This window comes from Dendropsophus ebraccatus, chromosome 5, assembly GCF_027789765.1.
Source record: "Dendropsophus ebraccatus isolate aDenEbr1 chromosome 5, aDenEbr1.pat, whole genome shotgun sequence".
Taxonomy (NCBI): Eukaryota; Metazoa; Chordata; class Amphibia; order Anura; family Hylidae; genus Dendropsophus; species Dendropsophus ebraccatus.
Window position 1 is genome coordinate 103,818,276 of NC_091458.1, and position 21,392 is coordinate 103,839,667.

A 21,392-nucleotide genomic window follows, 5' to 3' on the forward strand; every position below is an offset into this window, starting at 1 on the left:
GGCCCGATAATCGTTAAACAAGGGCTGCAGGGACATCGTTACCGATGTCCTTGCAGCCCTTGCTTAACTTTATACAACACCTATCCACGTTCCAGGGCTGCTGCTGCGGTCTTCTTCTCCACGGGTCCAGCCCTCTAACTTCAGAGTGGCCTGTCAGCTGATAGGCTCTAACTCTGAAGTTAGAGTGCGCAGGACCCGGGGAAAAGAAGACCGCAGCAGCAGCCCCGGAACGTGTATAGGTAATGTATATCGTCAGTCGCCGGTCGCGCACTGCTATTACACGTAGCGGTGCGCAGTCGGCGCCCAACGAAAATAGGTCCAAACCTATATCAACGATCAGCCGAGGATCGTTGTCATCGGCTGATCGTTGTATTTATTACATGGAGCGATAATCGCCCGAATCGGGCCAATTCAGCCAATTATCACTCCGTGTAATAGTACCCTAACTCAACAATCAACGACATACGAACAATTTTTTGCACGATAATCGTCCCATGTAATAGGGCCCTAAGGGTCCTATTACACGAAAAGATTATCTGACACATTTTTTTGAGCCAAAGCCAGGAATGGACTATAAACAAAGATCAGGTCATAAAGGAAAGACTGAGATTTCTCCTCTTTTCAAATCCATTCCTGGCTTTGGCTTAACAAAATCTGTCAGATAATCAGTTGGTGTAATAGGGCCCTAAGATACATGACTAAAATATTTCTCCAATTTTATATATATATATATATATATATTCTCAATTTAAGATCTCATTTTTTTGGTAATGAAATGGGTGTAGTAGTAGAGGGATAGTGGATGAGGGGTTTAGTAGTAGATAAGAGTAGATAAGCAGTAGTATCAGGAGTGGAAGTAGTTGTGAAACTGGTAGAAGCAGCAGTAGTGGGAGTATTAGTAGTAGAAGTAGCAGCAATAGTTGGAGTAGTAGCAGTTGTTAGAGTAGCAGTTGTTGTGGGAGTTGCTGTAGCGGGAATAGTAGTAGCAGTAGTTGTTGTAGTAGTAGTAGCAGTAGTTGTTGGAGTAGTAGTAGCAGTAGTTGGAGTAGTAATAGCAGTTACTTGATCGCCGTGGTGGGGAAGAGGAGGGACACAATGACGGGTCCTCATCCACTCTCTGATAATGGCGCTCTGGATCTCTCCTGCCCTGGGGGCTCCTCAGTGCCAGCTGCTTAGTTGGTGTACCAAAGTACATAATTTCAATGCCGAGCTGCTGAGCCCAAGTACCTAAAAAGCAGCCCTGGCATACAGACCCCACATTTTATGAAAAAATGTGCAAGGTATAGTAACTAAGTGGCAATCACCAGTTTTATGTGCAAAGTAAGGATGGTTCGAACAGAGTTCGGTTCGGGTTCGTACCAACTCGAACCCTCGGTAATGATTCCCGCTGTCTGCCCGCTCCGTGCAGCGGGCAGATCCAGCGGGAGGACTGCCTGGAAAACTGGGTTACAGCCATAGCCATAGGCTGTATCCCAGTTTTCCAGGCGTTCCTCCCGCTGTATCCGCCCGCTCCACGGGGCGGGCAGACAGCGGGAATCTGATGCCGAGCGTTCGGGTTCATCCTTTCAGCGTATATGGGCTTAAAGCGGCACTATCAGCAGGTTTGGACCAGTGAACCTGCTGATATGAGCCAGCCACTATTTACCTCATGAATCCAGGGCTGTAATTCATATTTCTTTGCGGTCCGGTATAGTGGTGTTTTCTGCTCATTGCTCATATGCTAATTAGCGGTCCCGGAGCATTTGGGGCGTTTCCCATTATTCCGGAGCACCGGCTCTGCCCGCCTAACCTACCTTCTCCCGGCCCGCCCCACTATGTATATTCATATATACATAGCTAGGCCGCTTGTAACGGGCTTCTTCCTGCACATGCACCGTAACAAGCGGCCTAGCTATGCAAATATGAATATGCATAGTGGGGCGGGCCGGGAGGAGGCAGGATAGGCGGGCAGAGCGGGTGCTCCAGGAGCATGGGGAACGCCCCAAATGCTCTGGGACCACTAATTAGCATATGAGCAATTAGTGGAAAACTACCTTTTACCAGACCACACAGGAATATGACAAACAGCCCTGGACTCATGAGGTAAATAGCGGCTGGGTCATATTAGTAGGTTCACTGGCCCGCTTTAATGTAATGTAACAGGAACTCAAAGGAAATTTCTGTCAATCTGTTTTGTAGTGCAAAAAATGAAATATGTTCACCCAAGATATATATAACTTACTAATAGTACTGGCTTCAGCATGCAATTGTTTGCTTCGTCACTGAGGATATGGGAAATTAATATGTACAAATTGTGTAGTTGAATGGAAAAATGAGAAGTGTTTATACCATGCTGCCTTATGATAAATAATGCCACAGAAAGAGCCGACAGGAATTTTAAGCAGCAGGTGCTGCAACTTCATTGATGCAATCAGTGCAATAGTCTGCAGTAAAATCAAATGTTCTGGAATAGCTTTGGTTGGCAAACAAGCAGGTGGGTTGGCGGGGGAAGTAGGCATGGGGATGACTGCGATGAACAGCTGAGAGAATGCAGTGCATTTTGGGGATTGTAGTACTGACCAACCGAAAGGACTTGTCGTCATGGCGTCCGTGCCGTCGGCCCTGCCTCTGACTCTGCAGGTGATGTAGATGCTTGTTTGCGTTCATTAGGTGTACACCAGAGAACGCGAGCATTGTAATCTATTGCCATGTTGTATAGAACTGGTCACCCAAGGGTTATTTGTTCTCTGGAGTTTCTCCTCCTCTCACCTGTGGAGGTGGGGATTTCAGGCTGCATTTAAAGCGCAACTATAAAATATTTTGACCATTCAGTTTTAGTTAGCTTAGGTCATGATAAGACTTTTTGCAATATACATTAATAAGCTAAAATAAACAGTTTTTTATATACATTAAGCCAAAAGTCCCTTTAGAGCTCTCTTTGCCTCTGACTTATTTCTGCATTCCTGCTGGACACGCCCCCTCCCTGGAGATCTGTACCTAGTGTACAGACTCTGACAGGAGGATCAGATAACAGCCTTGACACAGAGAGAAACATAAATAAAACCTCCCCTCCTAGCAGCACATTCTCCCCCCTCCCCTCACAGAGGTGATTTAGCAGAGCTGAGGGTGTTGCGTGTGAGGAGCAGCGCAGGGGAAGAGCTGGATGGAGGGACAAGTGTATCCAGTGCCACCATGACTCCAATGTACTGCATGAGGCAGAGTGGGTGACTCACTGAGGGGAGGACTACAAGTCCCAGCACAACACAGCTGTAGTCCTTCCACAGTACATATAACATTCACTATCAGATGTCTGCAGCAGGTAACATTATCCTACAGTGTTATGAGAGCAGATGACTGTATCTAATCCCATTGTGTGTGATACCATCTGCTGGGGCTCTGAATCTAATCTTTCATTGTGATACTGTATGCTGGAGCTCTATCTGATCCTGCTATGTGTGATACATCTGCTAAACTGCTGGTCAGTGAATGGAAGGAGGCAGCCAGGGAGATAAGGGATAGGCCACACCCACTTTCTCTCAGCCAGAAGAAAAATTCATTTATTCTTCTGAGCCAAACAACTGGGGATATCTCAGCGAGCGTACACGCTATCAACGCAGTTTAGGGCTCTTTTTAAAGGGTAACACATGGGCTTTTTATTTGAGGAATTTCATTTTTGGCTACTGAAATTATAGTTACGCTTTAAGGTCTGCAAACAGGCTGCTGGCTGCCAGTGTTTGTTATCCCTGCACTAGCTAGTTTGGTGGTTTGTTCTCTGCAGTTCTGACCTTGCTCTGTGTTTCTGACCATCGCCTTTGCCTAATCCCATTGTACTTCGCTACTGGTTGGTTTGATTTCGGCTAGTTTTGACTATTTTTTGCGATTTTGTCCTGACGTACCTTCCTGGTTTTGACTCGGCCTTATTGACCATTCTTCTGTGTTTGTTTGTCTGTCTCTTATCTCCGATCCCCTGCACCCTAGTGTATATCACAGTCATCATGGTTGTTGTCCCAAGGTCTAGCGTGGGTGGGGCAATAGGCAGGAACAGAGGTTGGGGTAAGCTCAGGGCTCACGTTCCTCTGTTGTCTGTTTATTCGAGCCCTGACACCAACTGCTCAACCAGGAAGTACAACCATGAAATACAAAACACCCCCGCCCCAAGAAAGTAAGCCATGCTATTTCTTCTGTAGCATGTATATTTGTGTTACCTGATGTTGGAGTGCAGAGGGATGCTTCTGAATGCTATACAGGCCAGGCCAGGGCACCTGTGCCCTATGAATGCACAACCCCATTATTATTTGTGTATCCACTACTTTCATATGACATATCAACATTTTTAACTTTGGATTTGCATCTCAGTGGTCTAAACAGGAAAGTAATAATTTCTCAAGACTGGCGACCATCAAGAACACCATAGAGGCGGGACAACATTTGTCAGTTGTTTATTTCAAGACTAGCACATTTACAGCAGATACACTGAGCAAGTGAAAGACGGTTACAGAAAACAATAACCATATACATAATACTGGCCAAATTAAATACATAAAAAAAAAAGTATACAGAGTTTGGCAAGTGAATAGGCATCAACAAAAAGGTGTGTTGTATCATACAATATCTTTACAAGTGCAAAGGTTACAAAACAAGACCAGATCAACAGATCGTCCAGCTGTATTAGTAGGCATCTCCTTCATATACTGGGCTTAACAGCTTGACGTTATGAAAGTAACCCTATATAACAAGTGGCTGCAGAGACGTTCTTTACACCAAAGTGCTTTGTAACATTTGTACATTTCATAGCTCAACCTTTTGTGGTCTATCAGGAAGGGAATCCACATGCAGTTTTTGTTTAGCAGTCAGGCTTACAAGGCATTCTGCTTCATCAGGCAGCTACAACAATTGAAAGTCTGAACAATACTATTGTCACAACGTGCTTGTGCGCACTTCTAGTCTGAACTTGATCTTTACTTTAATTACCTCATAGTATTTAGATCATAACCACTATAGAAACAGCAAGGAACACAGATCTGTACAAAGACTACTAGGAAACGTTAACAAAACACTAATGTTAATGAGTAGATGATATTGTAATGTGTTTTACAATATAAAAAAACTCCAGAGTTTGTTTAATCCCATTAAAATAATTCTAATTTGTTACTACTTGCTGCCTTGTATTCTCTTTCTACCTCTGGACTGGAGATTTCATTGGTTGTATATCAAAGTGCAACTTTCTAGACATTTTCTACACAAATCTCAAGAACCTTTCTCTATTATGATACAAAACCTGGTAGTATTAATAATGTGTGAAAGTAATGAGGGGGGATCATGTGCTTAGTCAACTTCAGACTGGGCCACATGAGCAACTTTATCACTGTGTACACTGTTTCCACAGAGCGACGTGCAGCCGTCACAACGATTTAAAGGGCTGATCTGATCAGCTGACAACCTAGTGTTTTGTTTGTTGGCCGATCGCTGACCCTTTTACACTAGCCAATTATTGTGAACCATTGATCGCCTGATAATCAGCCGGTTTAAAAGCGCTGTACAGTACATTCCATATGCTAAAAAATTCCAAATGTTCTAACAATGGTGGAAAACTGTGCCATATCAGTCACAAGCGGCTTTGATCTGAAGCCAAACCCACAAAAGTGTGGGTCTTTTTGGGGCAGGGGCTTCAGAAATCTGGTGTAAATACAATGCTGAGTTAATGTCTCCTTTTACTGCCATGGTATTATAGTTACTTGTTACTACAAAAGATCAAAATATCCTTCTGACTGTTGTATATGAGGACTTGCTTTATTCATGTACATTATCTACTTATTTTTCTTAAAATTTTGGGAATACATTTTGGGGGCTTCAGAACTAATTACTAGAGATGAGCGAACCGTGTTCGGGTTAGAGTCCGAGTCCATCCGAACCCGAACGTTTGGCATTTGATTAGCGGTGGCTGCTAACCTTGGATAAAGCCCTAAGGCTATGTGGAAAACATGGATATAGTCATATTCCAGACAACCTTAGAGCTTTATCCAAGTTCAGCAGCCACTGCTAATCAAATGCCGAACGATCGGGTTTGGATCAACTTGAACCCGAACCCGTTTCGCTCATCTCTACTAATTATAGTTTTGGTCTGAAGATACAATATTTTCAACATACAATGGTCGTCCTGGAACCAATTAGTATTAAAGGACCACTGTATACATTCTTTTTTAAAGCACTATCCTGTAATACCACAAACAGGCTATGGAGAAGAGCAAAGCCATTTTTTCCCAAACTTTCCACTTCCTTTGTCTGTGCTGATTCTTCCACAGATGAGAGGGGGCGGGAGCATGTTGTGGGTATTGCGTGCAGTAGAGACCACATCCGCACGCAATGTCCAATAGCTGCTCAATGTCATTGGGGAGCTATTGGGGAGCTATTGATCACTGGCCACAACATGCTTCTGCCCTCCTGTCATCTGCAGAAGTATCAGTACAGATGAAGGAAGTGGAGGACCTTTCCTGCTCTCCGGATATCCCTTTTAATTTACAATGAGATAATTTGATGCCAGATAGAAATGTAGTCAGAGAATGTTGTCAGTACAACAGAATAATCACTAAAGCTTTCCCCTTATCCTCCCTTACTGAAGCACATCTGTATATGACTGAAACACCGAATAGCGATTGTTTCATTAATGTCTATACTGACTGACAGATTATTTGAAGTTGTCTTCTATTGGCAGATTGTACAATAAATATTTTTCTGCAATTCAGGGAGGTACATGCTTAATATATACAAAGTCGTACATGATGGTAACATAGTAACACAACAGTTAGGTAACATGCTGTTGTAGTTCCCTTTTGATGGAAGCAAGAGATTCAAAAATATCCCCTCTCCGCATCTTACTAGGTGATCAGTGGGGGTCTCACTGCTTGGACCCCCAGGGGTCATCAGAGTGGAGGTCAATGGTCTAGAATAAATGGAGTGGCATTGCACAAGCTTGACCACTGTTCCATTCACTCTCTATGGCATATACAAATATTGGAGAGCTGATCCCTTAACTCAGGGGACACCTTACCTTTCTTCCAATGATCAGTGTCTAATCAGTAAGGGTCTATTTACACAGAAAGATTATCTGCCAAAGATTTGAAGCCAAAGCCAGGAACAGACTATTAACAGAGATCAGGTCATAAAGGAAAGCCTGAGATTTTTCCTCTTTTCTAATCCATTCCGGGCTTTGGCTTTAAATCTTTGGCAGATAATCTGTCAGATAATCTTCCTGTGTAAATGGACCTTTAGATCACCACCAATCAGCTGGTTAGCTAGAGGATAATTATTGATCTTGTTATAACTCACATAAAGGGGTACTCCGGTTCCAGCGAAGACTCCCGGATCGCGCCACCCCGTACTCCCGTCCCGCGGTTGCTTCCTGGACTGAGCTGCATGACATGACGTCTCAAGGCAGCTCAGCCACTCAGCGGTCATAGCAGGGTCCCGTCTCGGCCGATGAATGGCTGAGCTGCCTTGAGACGTCACGCCTCAAGCCGCAGCTCAGTCCAGGAAGCGGCTGCAGGACGGGAGTAAGGGGCGGCGCGATCCGGAAGTTGGTGCTGGAAACGGGGAGGTAAGTCACCAGAGCCTTTTATTTTCACCCCCTCCCCGGCCAGATACGGATTACACAGCTGGTCCGGAGCACCCCTTTAAGGCCAGCTTCACATCAGTTTATTATGGCTGGAAGTCCCGGCATGACCACAGGTCTGATAACCTGAATAGACACCTGTCACTTGAGATCATCAGACTAGTGGTCAGGCCTGGACTATACAGACGCATACACACAGTAATACACTTGTGTGAAGCCAGTCTAATGCTGGAATGTTTTTTTTTACATATCATAAAGATAAGGACTGTGGAATATTTAAACATGGAACTTTACACTTTAAGGGTCTGTTCACACTGAGTAAAACTGGTGGAATTCCTCACAGGAGCCCCCACCGCGGACTCGGATACCCTCCTGCCTCAGTGTGTCAATGCAATGCCTCACGTGCCTCCACTCTCCGCTGCTCTGCACCTGTGTGAACAGACCCTAATCTGTCATTTTTAACCTATGTACATGTTTCCAATATTATACAGTATTTATATCCTTATATTAAAAAATGAACCAGTGTCTTAACCCATGCCCAAATTATCAAATAGATACAGAGTTCAGTTTGGTATAAACCTTTCCCTTGACACCAACCTTAGTTTTTTGGTCATACTGTAATTCAGAGTCTGCTAATATATGACACCACTACTGTTTGGCTGGAAGTTAATGCTATAGCATTTGTTATACTATGTTAAGACTACTTATACATCCAGAACCTAATGTACAGCATGAACAAATAACTTTCCACTCTGCATGGGAGTTTTTTTATTCCATACACAAATATTTTCTATGCACATATTGTAGTTTACAAATTTTTTTTCTTTTTTACTTCAGGTGTGCTTTAAGATGGTTATAACATGGTAGAATGTTTCACTATTCAACCCCACGTTAAAAAATAGTGGTAACAAGGGGGGAAGGGGGTTATATCCGAACAGATTATAACTGATCCATCAAAGAGAGCCATGATATTCCTTACAGACCATTTGTAGGTTTCTGTCAGAGGTTCAGGTATTTTTGACAGCAAGAAATGTGTAGTCTTCAGAGGAATCCTCACTTCCTCAGAAGTCAATGTTGTACATCAGAATTTGAAGGGATCCTTTAAAGCAAACCTGCCACGTCTAAAGACAGAATCCATGACGAGTGTAAATAGACTTTAAATGGTGGTTAAAGCAAATGTACCTGATGGTACATTCCCTTTAAGTGTTGCATTTGAATAGAACGTCGCAGTCGCAGGGAAGCCAATGCTGCAGTCCTTTTTTTTAATCAATGGAGCCGCATCACAGAGGGGCGGTGGTTTTCCTCTGACTGGCGGCTGGTCGGCCCGCCTCAAGTGGTTCAGCCTCGGCCGGTGCATGGTAATAGTCGGTCGCTGTGCGCAGGGACCGAGCCACGGTTAAAAAAAAAAAAAGGAGAATGGCAACACTAAAAGTGAATGTACCTGATAGTATATTCACTTTATATAGATTTAACTCAAAATTACAAGTGAATATAACAATCATATGCTATAGGAAACGCATCAAGAGAATTTATACTCCAAACCACCAACAACCTGCTATCTAGGACAGATTAAGGATTTACTTATATCATGGCCAATGAATCTTAATGCAGCATAGAAACTTTGCAAAGATTACATGCTATATCCATATTAGTCATGGGCTTAGATGCTACTGTAAAGGACCATGCTAACTGAATCCCCCTAGCTTGGGTCCCTCAAACTGAGCTACAAATGTGTGGTTTTTAATCAATTACTATTTGAAAATGAACACAACATTAATAAAATAGGCTAAATGTAATCTTCTAGTACATAGAGCCATATTACATAAAGGCACTGTAATCATTCTTTATCTATATATAGTGGGCATTAGTATAGTATTTAGGCTATCTTAGGTAGATAGTAAAGAATGGGGGTTGCTCCAAGAATAATGAAACTTTAACTAGATATGAAAATTAATCAGATTGCCCAGATTTATCAAAATGTGTAAACTGGCCACAGCAACCAATCACAGCTCAGCCTACAGCTCTGGTTAAATGACAGCTGAGCTGTGATTGGCTGCTCTGGGCAGTTTATAATAGTTTTTGTTGTACACGTTTTGGTAAATCTGGTCCAACGTCTATACTTGGAGTTGATAATGGCTCTTGACTGTTATCAGTTCCAAATCCAGAGCAACATACAGGGCACTAACTGATGGTAAATTTTCTAATTATTGATTATAAATTATTAAAATATAAAATCACATATTGTAAACTGAACTCTGAGCTTAGATGATGCATGTATCTGACGGTATATTGTGAAAAGGGGAATGGAGGCAAACAGGATGAAAGAGGTAGATGGTAAAAAGTAGCAAAGGGAAGCTTTAAGGCTGAAAGATGATCACATGTAATCTTTAACTTTATGTCATAAACTCAACAGGTAATCAATACATCCAATAACTAAATTCATTCTAAACTGTACACTTATCAATAATATAAATAACTAGATGCGATAACCGTGTTGAACCGAGTCCTGGGGGCTCTGGGTGTATGATAATCTTGCTTATGTTCTTCTTACACACAGATTATCTGACAGCCAAAGTCAACGCCAGGAATGGATTTAAAAAGAGTAGAAATCTCAGTCTTTCCTTTATCACCTGTTCTCTGTTTATAGTCTTCTGCTCCTGGCATTGGCTTCAAAAATCTGTCAGATAATCTGTCAGATATTGATGTCTGACAGATTTTTGAAGCCAAAGCCAGGAATGGACTGTAAACAGAGAACAGGTCATAAAGGAAAGACTGAGATTTCTGCTCTTTTTAAAACCACTTCTGGCTTTGGCTGAAAAAAATCTGTCAGATAATCTGTCAGACATCTGTTGGTGTAATAGGCTCCTTAGTCTAGGTTAGAGGTTTTAGTTGGGATTTACTGAGTATTTGCCATCATTTTTACCTTAGCAGCATATGAGAAAAACTGCTGGGTATGACTAAGGATCTGTTGGGGAAATGTTAAAACACATTTATTATAGGATTTAGCTTATAAGAGTGTTTGCATGTTCTAAGTATCATGGCTGTGTACCAATAATGAAATTACATCTATAATGCAAGATGTAAATAAAAGATGGGGAACTTAGTACTGACGGTAAAATATTACAACCAGCTGAACTGAAAAAAATATATATAATGATGGGTGATCAGGTAGAGTACATGGACAAGAGTGATTATGGGACTCTTATGTACTGTTTGTATTTCAAATATACAAAGGAAAGGTCTACTTATGATCCCTGCTTTTTGTGTACATCAGCAAACAAAATCGCAACCTTTGATGCAACACGATTGGTTTCACGAAAATTTGCCTCAGATCTGCCAGATTTATTGGGAGGCGTGCACCTCTCAATAAATTCGACATAGGACATTGGGGAGGGATTTAGTTAAAACCGACATACAGATATACTGCTCTTGATTAATCCCCCCACCATAAGGAAATATCTCAAAACTCAAACTCTTTACTAATATTTGCTCCTGAACATGGTTGTACTCAAAGCAACTGATTCACATCCCTTTAAATTAAGTTTTACATAGAAACTAAGTTTCAGACCAACTGCTTGAACACATAAAAACTCAGGTTAGCCTATGAAATCTGCATCCCAACACATTGAAACAGTCACTTTTTCTACAAAAGAACCCAGTAGGGTAATAGTAAAACCACTGTACTGAGGCGGTGGATAGAACTATACTACTCCACCAGTCAGCCCTGAAGTACACTAGGTTTAGAACATAACATCAACTCATAAGCAGCCTTGTATGTGAGAGGTGAGCCTAACACATTACGCAAAATGATCTTCTTGTGCATGCTCTGTTTATATAATCGGTCTCTCCAGGGACCATCAGGACCGTAATCTTCAATATATACATAAATTAATGCAAATCTGCAAATATTGCAAGAGGAGCTCCCAACGGCAAAACCTAAGTTTCCACTTTTCCGTAGGTTCCTTCAGGAGGCCGGTAATGCTTTGGGAAAGCTTTCAGCTGCAGGCTGTTAAAGGCATATTTGCGACATCCGACATTCTTCATGGTATTTTCTCGACGACAGCCCTCACTATGGAAAAACAAAAAGACAAAACAGGCAAAACAAAGGAAAATAAAACCTGCACAAATAACAAATGAAAAGCATGGACAGAAGCAGTAGCAAGTGCAGCGTATTCAATGGGGATGTTCAAGGATACATGCTAAGGGAGCGGAATAAGCAGGTTAACATATCCAGCAGCCGTTTCCTGGTGGAATAAAAAAGTGTCACCTAATATATATTGTGCCGAGATGTAAAGCATGACAGCAACTAGTCTATAGCAGCTATGTAGAGAGGAGAAAAGGATCAAGTCACTTTTTTTTTACAAAGGTGCAAACTTGGAGGCCTCCAACATAGATGGAAAACAAAAACACAAGTCACCCTTCCTTTCCTTTCACAGAATATGTACAGAACCTTATCCACTATAACCCACTGTACATAGCTGTTGAGTTACAACTCTCAGCAAGCCATGTCCCGCATCCTCATCAACGTTGGGACCACATCAAGCCTTCATCAAAAATGGAGCCTAGAATTCAGTAACCCAAGAAAAGCAATGCACCCACATAAAAAGAAGACAAGCTAACTATATGGTAAACTTACAGTGATTATTAATACTTGGGACAACATTTTGTTTAATACACAGGTCCCTGGCCACTAGTTTATAAAGGGCATCCATGTAATACCAGAGATCTTACAAAACAGAAGATATTCTTCACCTCTGTTTGGGTCCAAAACAGTATCTCCTATTGACTCCCATGTTTCAATACATAAAATACTTTTAAAGGGATTGCCTAGCCAGAGACATCCCTTTCGGGAAGGAGCTACAGTGGCAACTGGGTGTAGGTTTGGCTCCTGGCACCCTAGTAAACAGCTGATCTTGCTGGAGAAAGCCACTTTGTAGGGCAGACTGCAGGGGAAATGTAATATTAAATGGTAGTCAGTTATGTGTAATACATGGACATCTGGTGTCTTAAACAGTAGCTATCCATTCGTGCTTATAGGAGGGGGGTCATAAGAGGACCTACATCTAAGTACAAGGGTTATTGTTATGAGACAAACCCTTTTAGAACAAATATTTTGTTTTCTACCTACAAACAATATGGACGCTACCTTCAGTTTAGTCCGACTCCAACACCAGCCCTAACTTGTCAATGGCATGCTTATTACTTTCTACCACATCATATAGTAATATAGTACTATACAGCTCAAGTTATGTCCTTTATCTTTGAAATGTTTTACTACTTAGTGACTAAGAACTATGTCTACCTGTATTCTTTTTTGTTATAGTGTTCTCTTTTTATAATAGAAAAAATGAACATCACCAGCATTTACTATGTATAGATGCTACAATATATAGTGAGAAGTATATCTGACTTCTACTTGACATAGTAACTGTTTCTTGCAAAATTGTACCGATTCATATGTAAATGCTATTGATAACATTATGCTCAATAAAAAATATTTTAAAGTGTCACTGTCGTTTAAATTTTTTGCAGAAATCAATCGTACAGGTGATTTTAAGAAACTTTGTATTCGGGTTTATTAGCCGAAAAATGCATTTTTATCACAAAAAAGCAGTTTGAAGCTCTCCCCCCTGTCTTCATCATTGTGTATGGAGAGGGGAGGGGTGGAGGGAGATAAGGCACCAAAACAGGACAACAAAGAGTTAATTTACAGCTACATCACAAGCTATCTCCTCTGACAGTCAGCACTGACTTCTCTGACCTCTGCTGCTTTCATGGAGCTCCCGGCTGTGCAATCCATTGTTCTCTGATCTCTGCTGCTGACTCATCTCCCTCCTCCCCCCTCCTTTCTATAGAACAGACAGAGTTGTGTCTAATGCAACAACCCCTCTCTGATGATCCGCCCCCTCTCCTTTCTGATTGGTCCACGTCATCTTGCTGGTCACATGACCACACACGCGCGCGATAGCACGAGTCAGCCTATACTGGCGTCCGGAAGCTGTCAGCGTGTCAGCGTGCAACGTCTCCTATCGTGCCGGCTCTATCCAAAACCAGGTAATATGCACTCCACCACGTTATTTGAATGAATCATTCAGTATGACCTATCCCTACTGTACAGGGCAGTTTGATGACATATCATACTTTATTGCTAGATCGATCGCCTCTTGGCGATGCGGTGAAGGGACATTATACTCAATGTGTACTATGTATTATACTACTGTTTACTATTAGGTCTAGTATACCCTGCTGTTCCATCCCGGATTTTCCTTCCCTCCTTCTTTTCCCCTTGTTTTCTCCACCCCTTCCCACCTTCCTTTTTGTCCCTCCCCTTGGGTTGGTTTTTCCAATTACTACATATATATATATATATATCCCCTGTTAGCGCTGTATCTGTATGCTTGACAAAGGCCAATAGGCCGAAACGTTGCAAGGTGCTGTTGGATTTTTTTTGTTTTTTGATGCAACAAGTCCCAATTTCCTGATATTTTGCAGTGAATGGAAGGAGGAGGGAGGGGGGGGGGGGGCTGGGAAAAGTCTTTTTGAATGCAGATAATGGCATTTGTCTAATAAACCCAATTAAAAAGTTTCTTAAAATCGCCTGGACTATTGATTTTTGCAAAAATAAAACACCACAGCGACTCTTTAAAAGAAAAGAACTATATCTTAACATTTTGTCTACAAAAAATAACAACATCATGACTGATATATAGTTCACAATATTGAGGTCAGAAACTTCCAAAATACACGGAATACAGATGGGGAAAGCAAACACAAGCTTCACTTTCACCCATTTACTATAAGAAAGGTCTTGAAGATGAACCCATATACTGTACAAATCCTCAAATCGTGTATCTCATTAGAGTCCTAGAAGATCTCAGAGCACCATACTGGACCTCTCCAGGTATGTGGAGCGCTTGCAAAACAACATTTTCTAGGCAAAAAAAAAAAATGCCTGAGATTTGGATTTGGCAAAACATACTGTAAATTCACTGATCTTTAGTATCCATTAAAACATATGAATTACCAATAAAGGTGAAGAGGCTTTGCATTCCAAAGATCAGAGGCATAAAAGTCCTATTAGATGGGCCAATGACAGCCAGAAAGATAATGTAAACTAGCACTGATCTGCTAGATCGGCGCTCGTTTACTGAGCCTATAATACAGCTCCATAATCACTTAGCGGGGGCTGCACCGACATTAGGGCAAGGGCTGCACGGACATTGCTAACAAACTGTATACTTTACCTTTCCGCGCTTCCAGTGTTTTTGTACGCCAGCAGTTCCGGGAGGTGAGCAGAGTGCAGAAGAACACTGGGAGCATGGACTTTACACAATTGTTATCCGTGCATCGCTATTACATGTGGTGATGCACAATCGGCATCTGACGTTTTAGATGAGGACCAAAAGACACAATCAGCCAATGATCGCTGTGATCAGCTGATCGTTGTCTCTATTACACGGAGCGATAATCTGCTTGATTCGGCTGATAATCACTCTTTGTATTTGGGCCCTTTGTCATTGTATAAAAGAGGATGTGGTTCATTAAATCTAGTACTTAACATATTTCCTAATTCTGTTAGTTAGGATAAATGTTATTCTGAGGTTTATATGCTTAGTTGGACTTTGAAATCTATTAGACAGTATTTGTAAGGTAGTATCTCTAGTGCCAGTCTTAAAGGGGTTGTCTGGCGGTCGGCCTTTTTTTAATATATCGTTGCTGGTGCATATAAAATAATAAACATGTTATTGTTACCTGTTCAAGCTCCCTCTGTGTCCTTCTCTGGTGTCACCAATGTCCCCCCACTGACTGCAGAGCCTCCACTTCCAAGACAAACTCGTCTTTTGAGTGACAGCCTGCGCAGCCATTTGCTAAGATGGTAAAGCCCAAAGGACAGTAATTGGCTGTGGGATGTCAATCCCAAGACGAGTTAGGCTCAGAAGTGGAGGCTCTGCAGTCAGCAGGGGACATTGGCAACAGGTAAGGATAACATGTTTATTGTTTTACATGCACCAGCAGCAATATAATAAAAAAGGCTGACCGCGGGAGAACCCCTTTAAGCCTATTTAATGTATAAAATAGCTGCATCGACAGGCTAAACAGATGGCTGAGGGAACATATCAACACAAAGTGGAAATAGCATTTACAAGGTACAGAATCCTATACATTTTTGTGGTCTTACAATATAACATGTAAAGTTTCATTTCCTTTTTTAAAAGCAAAGATAAAATGTGATAAATGTGAAGTAAAGTATCAAATGATACCAATGTGTGTCCCTAAAACATCTTCCGATCCCAGTTTAACCCCAGTAATGAATGATTCCCAACACCTAGCTCTGTGTAACTGCATGAATAGAATCATATTGGATCTAATATATGAGTTATAAACAGCATAAGATAATGCATGTCCAGCATTACACAGAGTAGAATGTAACCTCTGTAATAGATACTGAGCACAGAATACTGAGATATGTTACAGATAAATGGAAACGTGGCACATTAAATAATTCAAAAGAAAACTTGATATTGGGCAGTTCTGTGCAAAAGGCACTTTTCTGAAGCAAACTATGGCCTTAGACATCCATGTCACTTCCAGATGGCACAGGTGCCCAGAGTAATAAAGCTGGAGAAGGTGCATGAGCTATATTGCTAATCTATCTCTATATACTATTTAAACATGGAAGCACAATAGGCAGAAGATGAGGAAGATAGTTTTTTTTCTTGCTTTAAAAATATACATAAAAATATAATTTTTAAAAGTGCATGCATCTGTAGTCAAGCTCTATATCGATCAACTAACAGTAAAAGCAAGTGTGCAGTTATCAACATGCTGCCAAAGCATGAAGCTTAGGTAGTACCAGCCACTATGGCTGGCCAATGAGGAAGAGATTGTTGGATACCATATCGCTTATAAAGTATGTTATGAAAGCAGCATGTATAGTACAAAATTCAATAGAAGGTTGGTACATAAGCTACATAGTGCCATTTCCATGTATGGTACTATAGGTACAAAGCAGCATCAAGGACATGAGGTAAATCGTAAGCAGAATGTAAATATATATATATATATATATATATATATATATATATATATATATATATACACACAAGAAGGGTCTACCCAATTTCAATGAGCTGGCCCAGATTTAGAAAATTTCCCAATGTAAAATGAAAACTGTAAGGCATAATATAAGACATAGCTCAGTCAATAGTGTGAAAATCCCATTCTCAGTCCCATTGGACTGTGTATTTCCAGGCATCAATGTTTCTGCCTTATCTTCACTTGCAACGAAATCTGGAAACCAAATAGGCAACACTGAGGAACAGCCACACTATGAGCAAATTTGGACTGAATGCTAACAATGGGATAGAGTAGAGGAGGCTGGGGTCCAGCCTGAAATCTCGGATCGGAACCAAGCCACACAAGTTCTTCTGGGTGACTATTTCCCGAGTTCCAATGCTGTGAAGAGGACAGTTTGGGATTGCAAAGGAAAATGTTATAGACAAAAAGATATAAAAAAAAACAAAAAAAACAAAAAACAAAACACATACATAATGATCATAGAAAGAAGCAAAAGAGAGAAGGCAAATTAAAACATAGAAAAGGAACAAATGCATCAAAGGAAAGTCAAAACATTGGAAACATACATAATAGGTGGTGTAAGTAAACCAAAAGCAGCAATGTGGAGTAAAAAGAAGAGAAAAGAGAGAACAAAAGAGAAATCATAAGAATGCATTGTAGACAAGTGAAGAAGAAAAAAAAGACTGGCAGATTTCCAAGTTTGATTTAGTGCAGACAGCCACTAGTCCATGCTGCCATGCATCAACATGCTGCTAAGCTGTGGCCATCTGAAATGCAAACAGACCACAAACAAACCAGTACAGGATTTGACCCTTTCAATTTTCAAGAAAGAAATGTTAAAGCTGCCATATGGCATCATCTAAGTTGTATTCAGGTGTTTGACGGTTGTTTATTTTTTTTTAAATGTAACATTCCGGTGACATTACCTCCGGGCATTAACGCTAATTGCCTGATGAAAGCCACACCACTTGTCTGATCTTCTGGGAGAACATCTAACTAATTATAAGAGAGGGTACAGATGGCATGAAGGTCAAAGACGTTACTACTAAAACGGATTGTGCCCTAGTGAAATTCGATATACAAGGTGGAAAGTGAATGTAAGTGCCACTCTGTAAACATGGATGTATAAAAAGCTAAGTATCTAACAACAGCTATGTCTACACGAGGCTGCTACCCTGGATATGAAGGTTAAATTATAAAGTATAACAACCCACATCTAATCCAGTAGGTAATTCTTCATTAGAAAGGTAAATCCTAAAAAAGCTCAACATGATCTACTAATGGGATTCTACAAAACACTATAAGGAGATTTATCAAGCTGGTGTAAAGTAGAATTGTCTTAGTTGCTCCTAGCAACCAAGAGGATTCCACTTTTCATTCTTCACAGATTCCTTGGAAAATGAAAAGTGGAATCTGATTGGTTGCTAGGGACAACTGGGCCAATTCTACTTTACACCAGTTTGATAAATCTGCCCCTATGCCCCTGATTTACCAATTAGCTGGAAACCAAAACTCTGGTTGGTCCATGGCAACCAATCACTGCTTAACTTTCTTTTCCCAGAGAACATCAAGATATGAAAGCCGAGCTGGCAGATTGATTTGAGCAGACGCAGATCTCCATATGGGGTGCTCTCATCAGATATCCTGTCTAGAGATGAGCGAACCGGGTTCGGGTTCGAGTCCATCCGAACCCGATCATTCGGTATTTGATTAGCTGGGGCTGCTGAACTTGGATAAAGCTCTAAGGTTGTCTGGAAAACATGGATACAGCCAATGACTATATCCATGTTTTCCACATAGCCTTAGGGCTTTATCCAAGGTCAGCAGCCACCGCTAATCAAATGCTGAAAGTTCGGGCTCGGATGGACTCGAGCATGCTTGAGGTTCGCTCATCTCTAATCCTGTCCTATCCCGGGACAATCAGCTAATTGCTTCATTTTCTGCTCCAGGCAACCCTGGCCAATAGCTGACCATGCTGGGAAAAGCCTTGGCAACCAGGCATTACAAGAATGGTAGCCCAAGGATAACTACAGCCAAACAGAGCAGGAGATGATCATTTAAAGAGACTCTCTGTTCTGTCATAAAAAGGGATCCTGCCTCTATGATGTCTATATGCTTAAATGGGTCTTTATGAGACATAACTTTTAAAAAGCAGCGTCTTAAAGGAAACAAATGAGCAGGCTTGTGCTGATATGGTTCCCAGATCTCCTGTGCAGCTCGTGGAGCATACCAGCCACGTCTGCAGCAGTAGCTTTACAAAAGGAGAAAAAGATGTCTTATTACGCCGCACAAGGTGGCAACTAGTCATCTGGGCAGGGAGCCATTTATGACTAGTCGCAGCCCTCTGCCAGTCAGCACACAGTGCAGGGACGACTGACAGGCAGAGAGGCCACTAATCGGTGTCTGTCAATCATACCAGCACTGCGTGCTGAAAGACATAAAGCCGTGACTAGTCATGGATAGCTCTCTGCGCAGATGACTAGATGCCACCTCGCATGGCATAATAAAATTTTTTTTTCCACCTCTATACAGCTACTGCTGCAGCCACGGCTGGTATGCTCTGCAAGCTGCACAGTAGATCTATACTGTGCTTCTGGGAACCTCATCAGCACAATCGTAAAATAAAACTCGAGATGTTGGGATCCACAGACTGTCAATATGGAGGTGAAAAAAATACATTTGAATCAGTGCCCCAGAGTCTATAGGTGGATCCTAACATATGAAGTTTTTATGAAGACCCCACAAGTCCTCTATACAGAGAATCAGTTCGGTCCCTGGTGCTTCTCCCGTCTCCCTGATGCTGTTCTCCCGTCTTGCAAGCAGTGATGCATACACACAAAGAATTACGGTGCGCATGCCATATATACATGACTGCTATCCAGGCACAGAAGAGGGAACATGGCGGCTTCCAGAGCTGCTCGTCGCACACCATCCTTGCACTGAGGCTGTCAGATCGGTCTGGATGGGTAGCAGACAAAGCTGGTGAATAAGAGTGGCACTGTACCTGGAAGAAAGCAGCCCTGTGTATTTAAAGGACTTAAACAACATGATTAAAGTTTATGTGCCAGTAAGAGAAAGTGTCTTGTCTGTGAAGTGTAAGTAAGAAAGTAAGAAATTAAGAAAGAAAGGGTCAAATAAGAAAACTCAACAGAAAGGATAAGAGGGCAAGGAGAATTTGAGTGCAGACATTTCAAAGACATGTATGGAGGGAACAAGACTGAACAGCTTTTATAAACTATACAAGGAAAAAAAGGCTGCAAACCGGTTTCTTATGCTTTTTCGTGGCAAGTGAAGTGCAGGGGTGGATGCCAATGCAATGCTTAAATGAAAACACTGAAGGATAAAAACCACTATTCCTTTTTTATTCCACAGTAACATCTCTGCTGCTGAGCACAGAACATAAGTGCGGATATGCTGCACAAATAAGGCGAGATGGTAAGGGTAGGAACAGTCATGACAAACAACCACACAGCCTGGGTGACCCGACAAATAAAGCTGGGATGCGTCTAGAGAAGAGGTGGGTATCCTGACACTTTCCAGTCATATAGCTACAACATCTGGAAAGGAACAGGTTACCTGATCCTTCTCTAGAGGACATGACTAGAGAACCAGCGCAACCTGCAGATGCATTCCCAACCATCACTGTTTTCTAGCATTTACAGCCCAGTGACCAGGCCTCTTTACTGGTTTCTAACATTGACTTACATGCTGGTTAGGAGCACTGTTTTAGAACAGACTCATGTTATACTACTAGCATATTCTATTAACTATAATAGGTTCACCTTCCTTGCACTAAATACTACTTATTCCAATATATAAACTTTCTCTCTTTAAATGAATTACCTGGATTTTTCTGGGAAACACACATCTGTAGCTCACCTAGTTTCTGTAATGAAGGGAAAGAAAAGCACCATTGAGCAAGCAGGATCTGCTTACCTTCGCATGCACTCCAGTGCTTGTGTGAAGACCTGTGGGGCCATTCCATGCTCATGCTGCAGAATCAAGCATTGCTCCAATGTCACCGACATGGCAGTGCGGTCCTTGGCACTCTTGCAGCTTGTAAATCGAACACCATTTAGTCGCCTACAAATCTAAGGACATGGAAGAAATCATATGACAACACAAGTCAGAAGAAGCTACTAGTAAAAGAAACAGAAGAAAATTTCCTTTACAAAAATATTTTCAGAATTATTCCTAGTGACGGTTTTCCTTTAAAGTTTCACTGTCGTGAATTTTTTTTTTTTTTCAGAAATCAATAGTCCAGGCGATTTTGAGAAACTTTTAAACTGGTTTATTAGCCGAAAAATTCCTTTTTATCATGAAAAAGCAGTTTGAAGCTCTCCCCCCTGTCTTCATTGTTCTCCTATGGAGAGAGGGGAATAAAAAACCAAAACAGGACAACAAAGAGTTAATTAAAACCTACATCACGGCTCTCTCCTCTGACAGTCACCACTGATCTATCTGACCTCTAAATAGCACCCTGAATAGCTCTCCTGCAGTGCAATCCTTTCTTCTCTGCTCTCTGCTGCCGACATTTCTCCTCCGTCTCTCCTCCCCCCTCCCCTCTCCATAGCTCAGACAGGATGCGTCTGATTGAGATTTCCTGATTCTGAACAGTGGATGAGAGAAAGGAGAGGAGGGGGGGACCTGGAAAAAGTCTTTTTAAATGAAGATAATGGCATATTTGCCTAATAAACCCAATTACAAAGTTTCTTAAAATCGCCTG

General features: G+C 41.6%; 1 protein-coding gene across 5 annotated transcripts in view; it reads right to left on the minus strand.

Annotated features, from left to right (window-relative positions):
* Window positions 1–10,473: 10,473 nt before the first annotated feature.
* INPP4A (inositol polyphosphate-4-phosphatase type I A) overlaps window positions 10,474–21,392 on the minus strand; it is a 73,063-nt gene continuing 62,144 nt past the window's right edge. For all 5 annotated transcript variants that reach the window (XM_069970855.1, XM_069970856.1, XM_069970857.1 and 2 more), the window contains 2 exons: window positions 20,603–20,757; window positions 10,474–11,657 (listed from right to left, as the gene is read on the minus strand). In XM_069970855.1, the coding sequence (XP_069826956.1) occupies window positions 11,525–11,657; window positions 20,603–20,757 (288 nt within the window). In that variant the 3' untranslated portion in view covers window positions 10,474–11,524. The remainder of the gene's footprint in view (window positions 11,658–20,602; window positions 20,758–21,392) is intronic.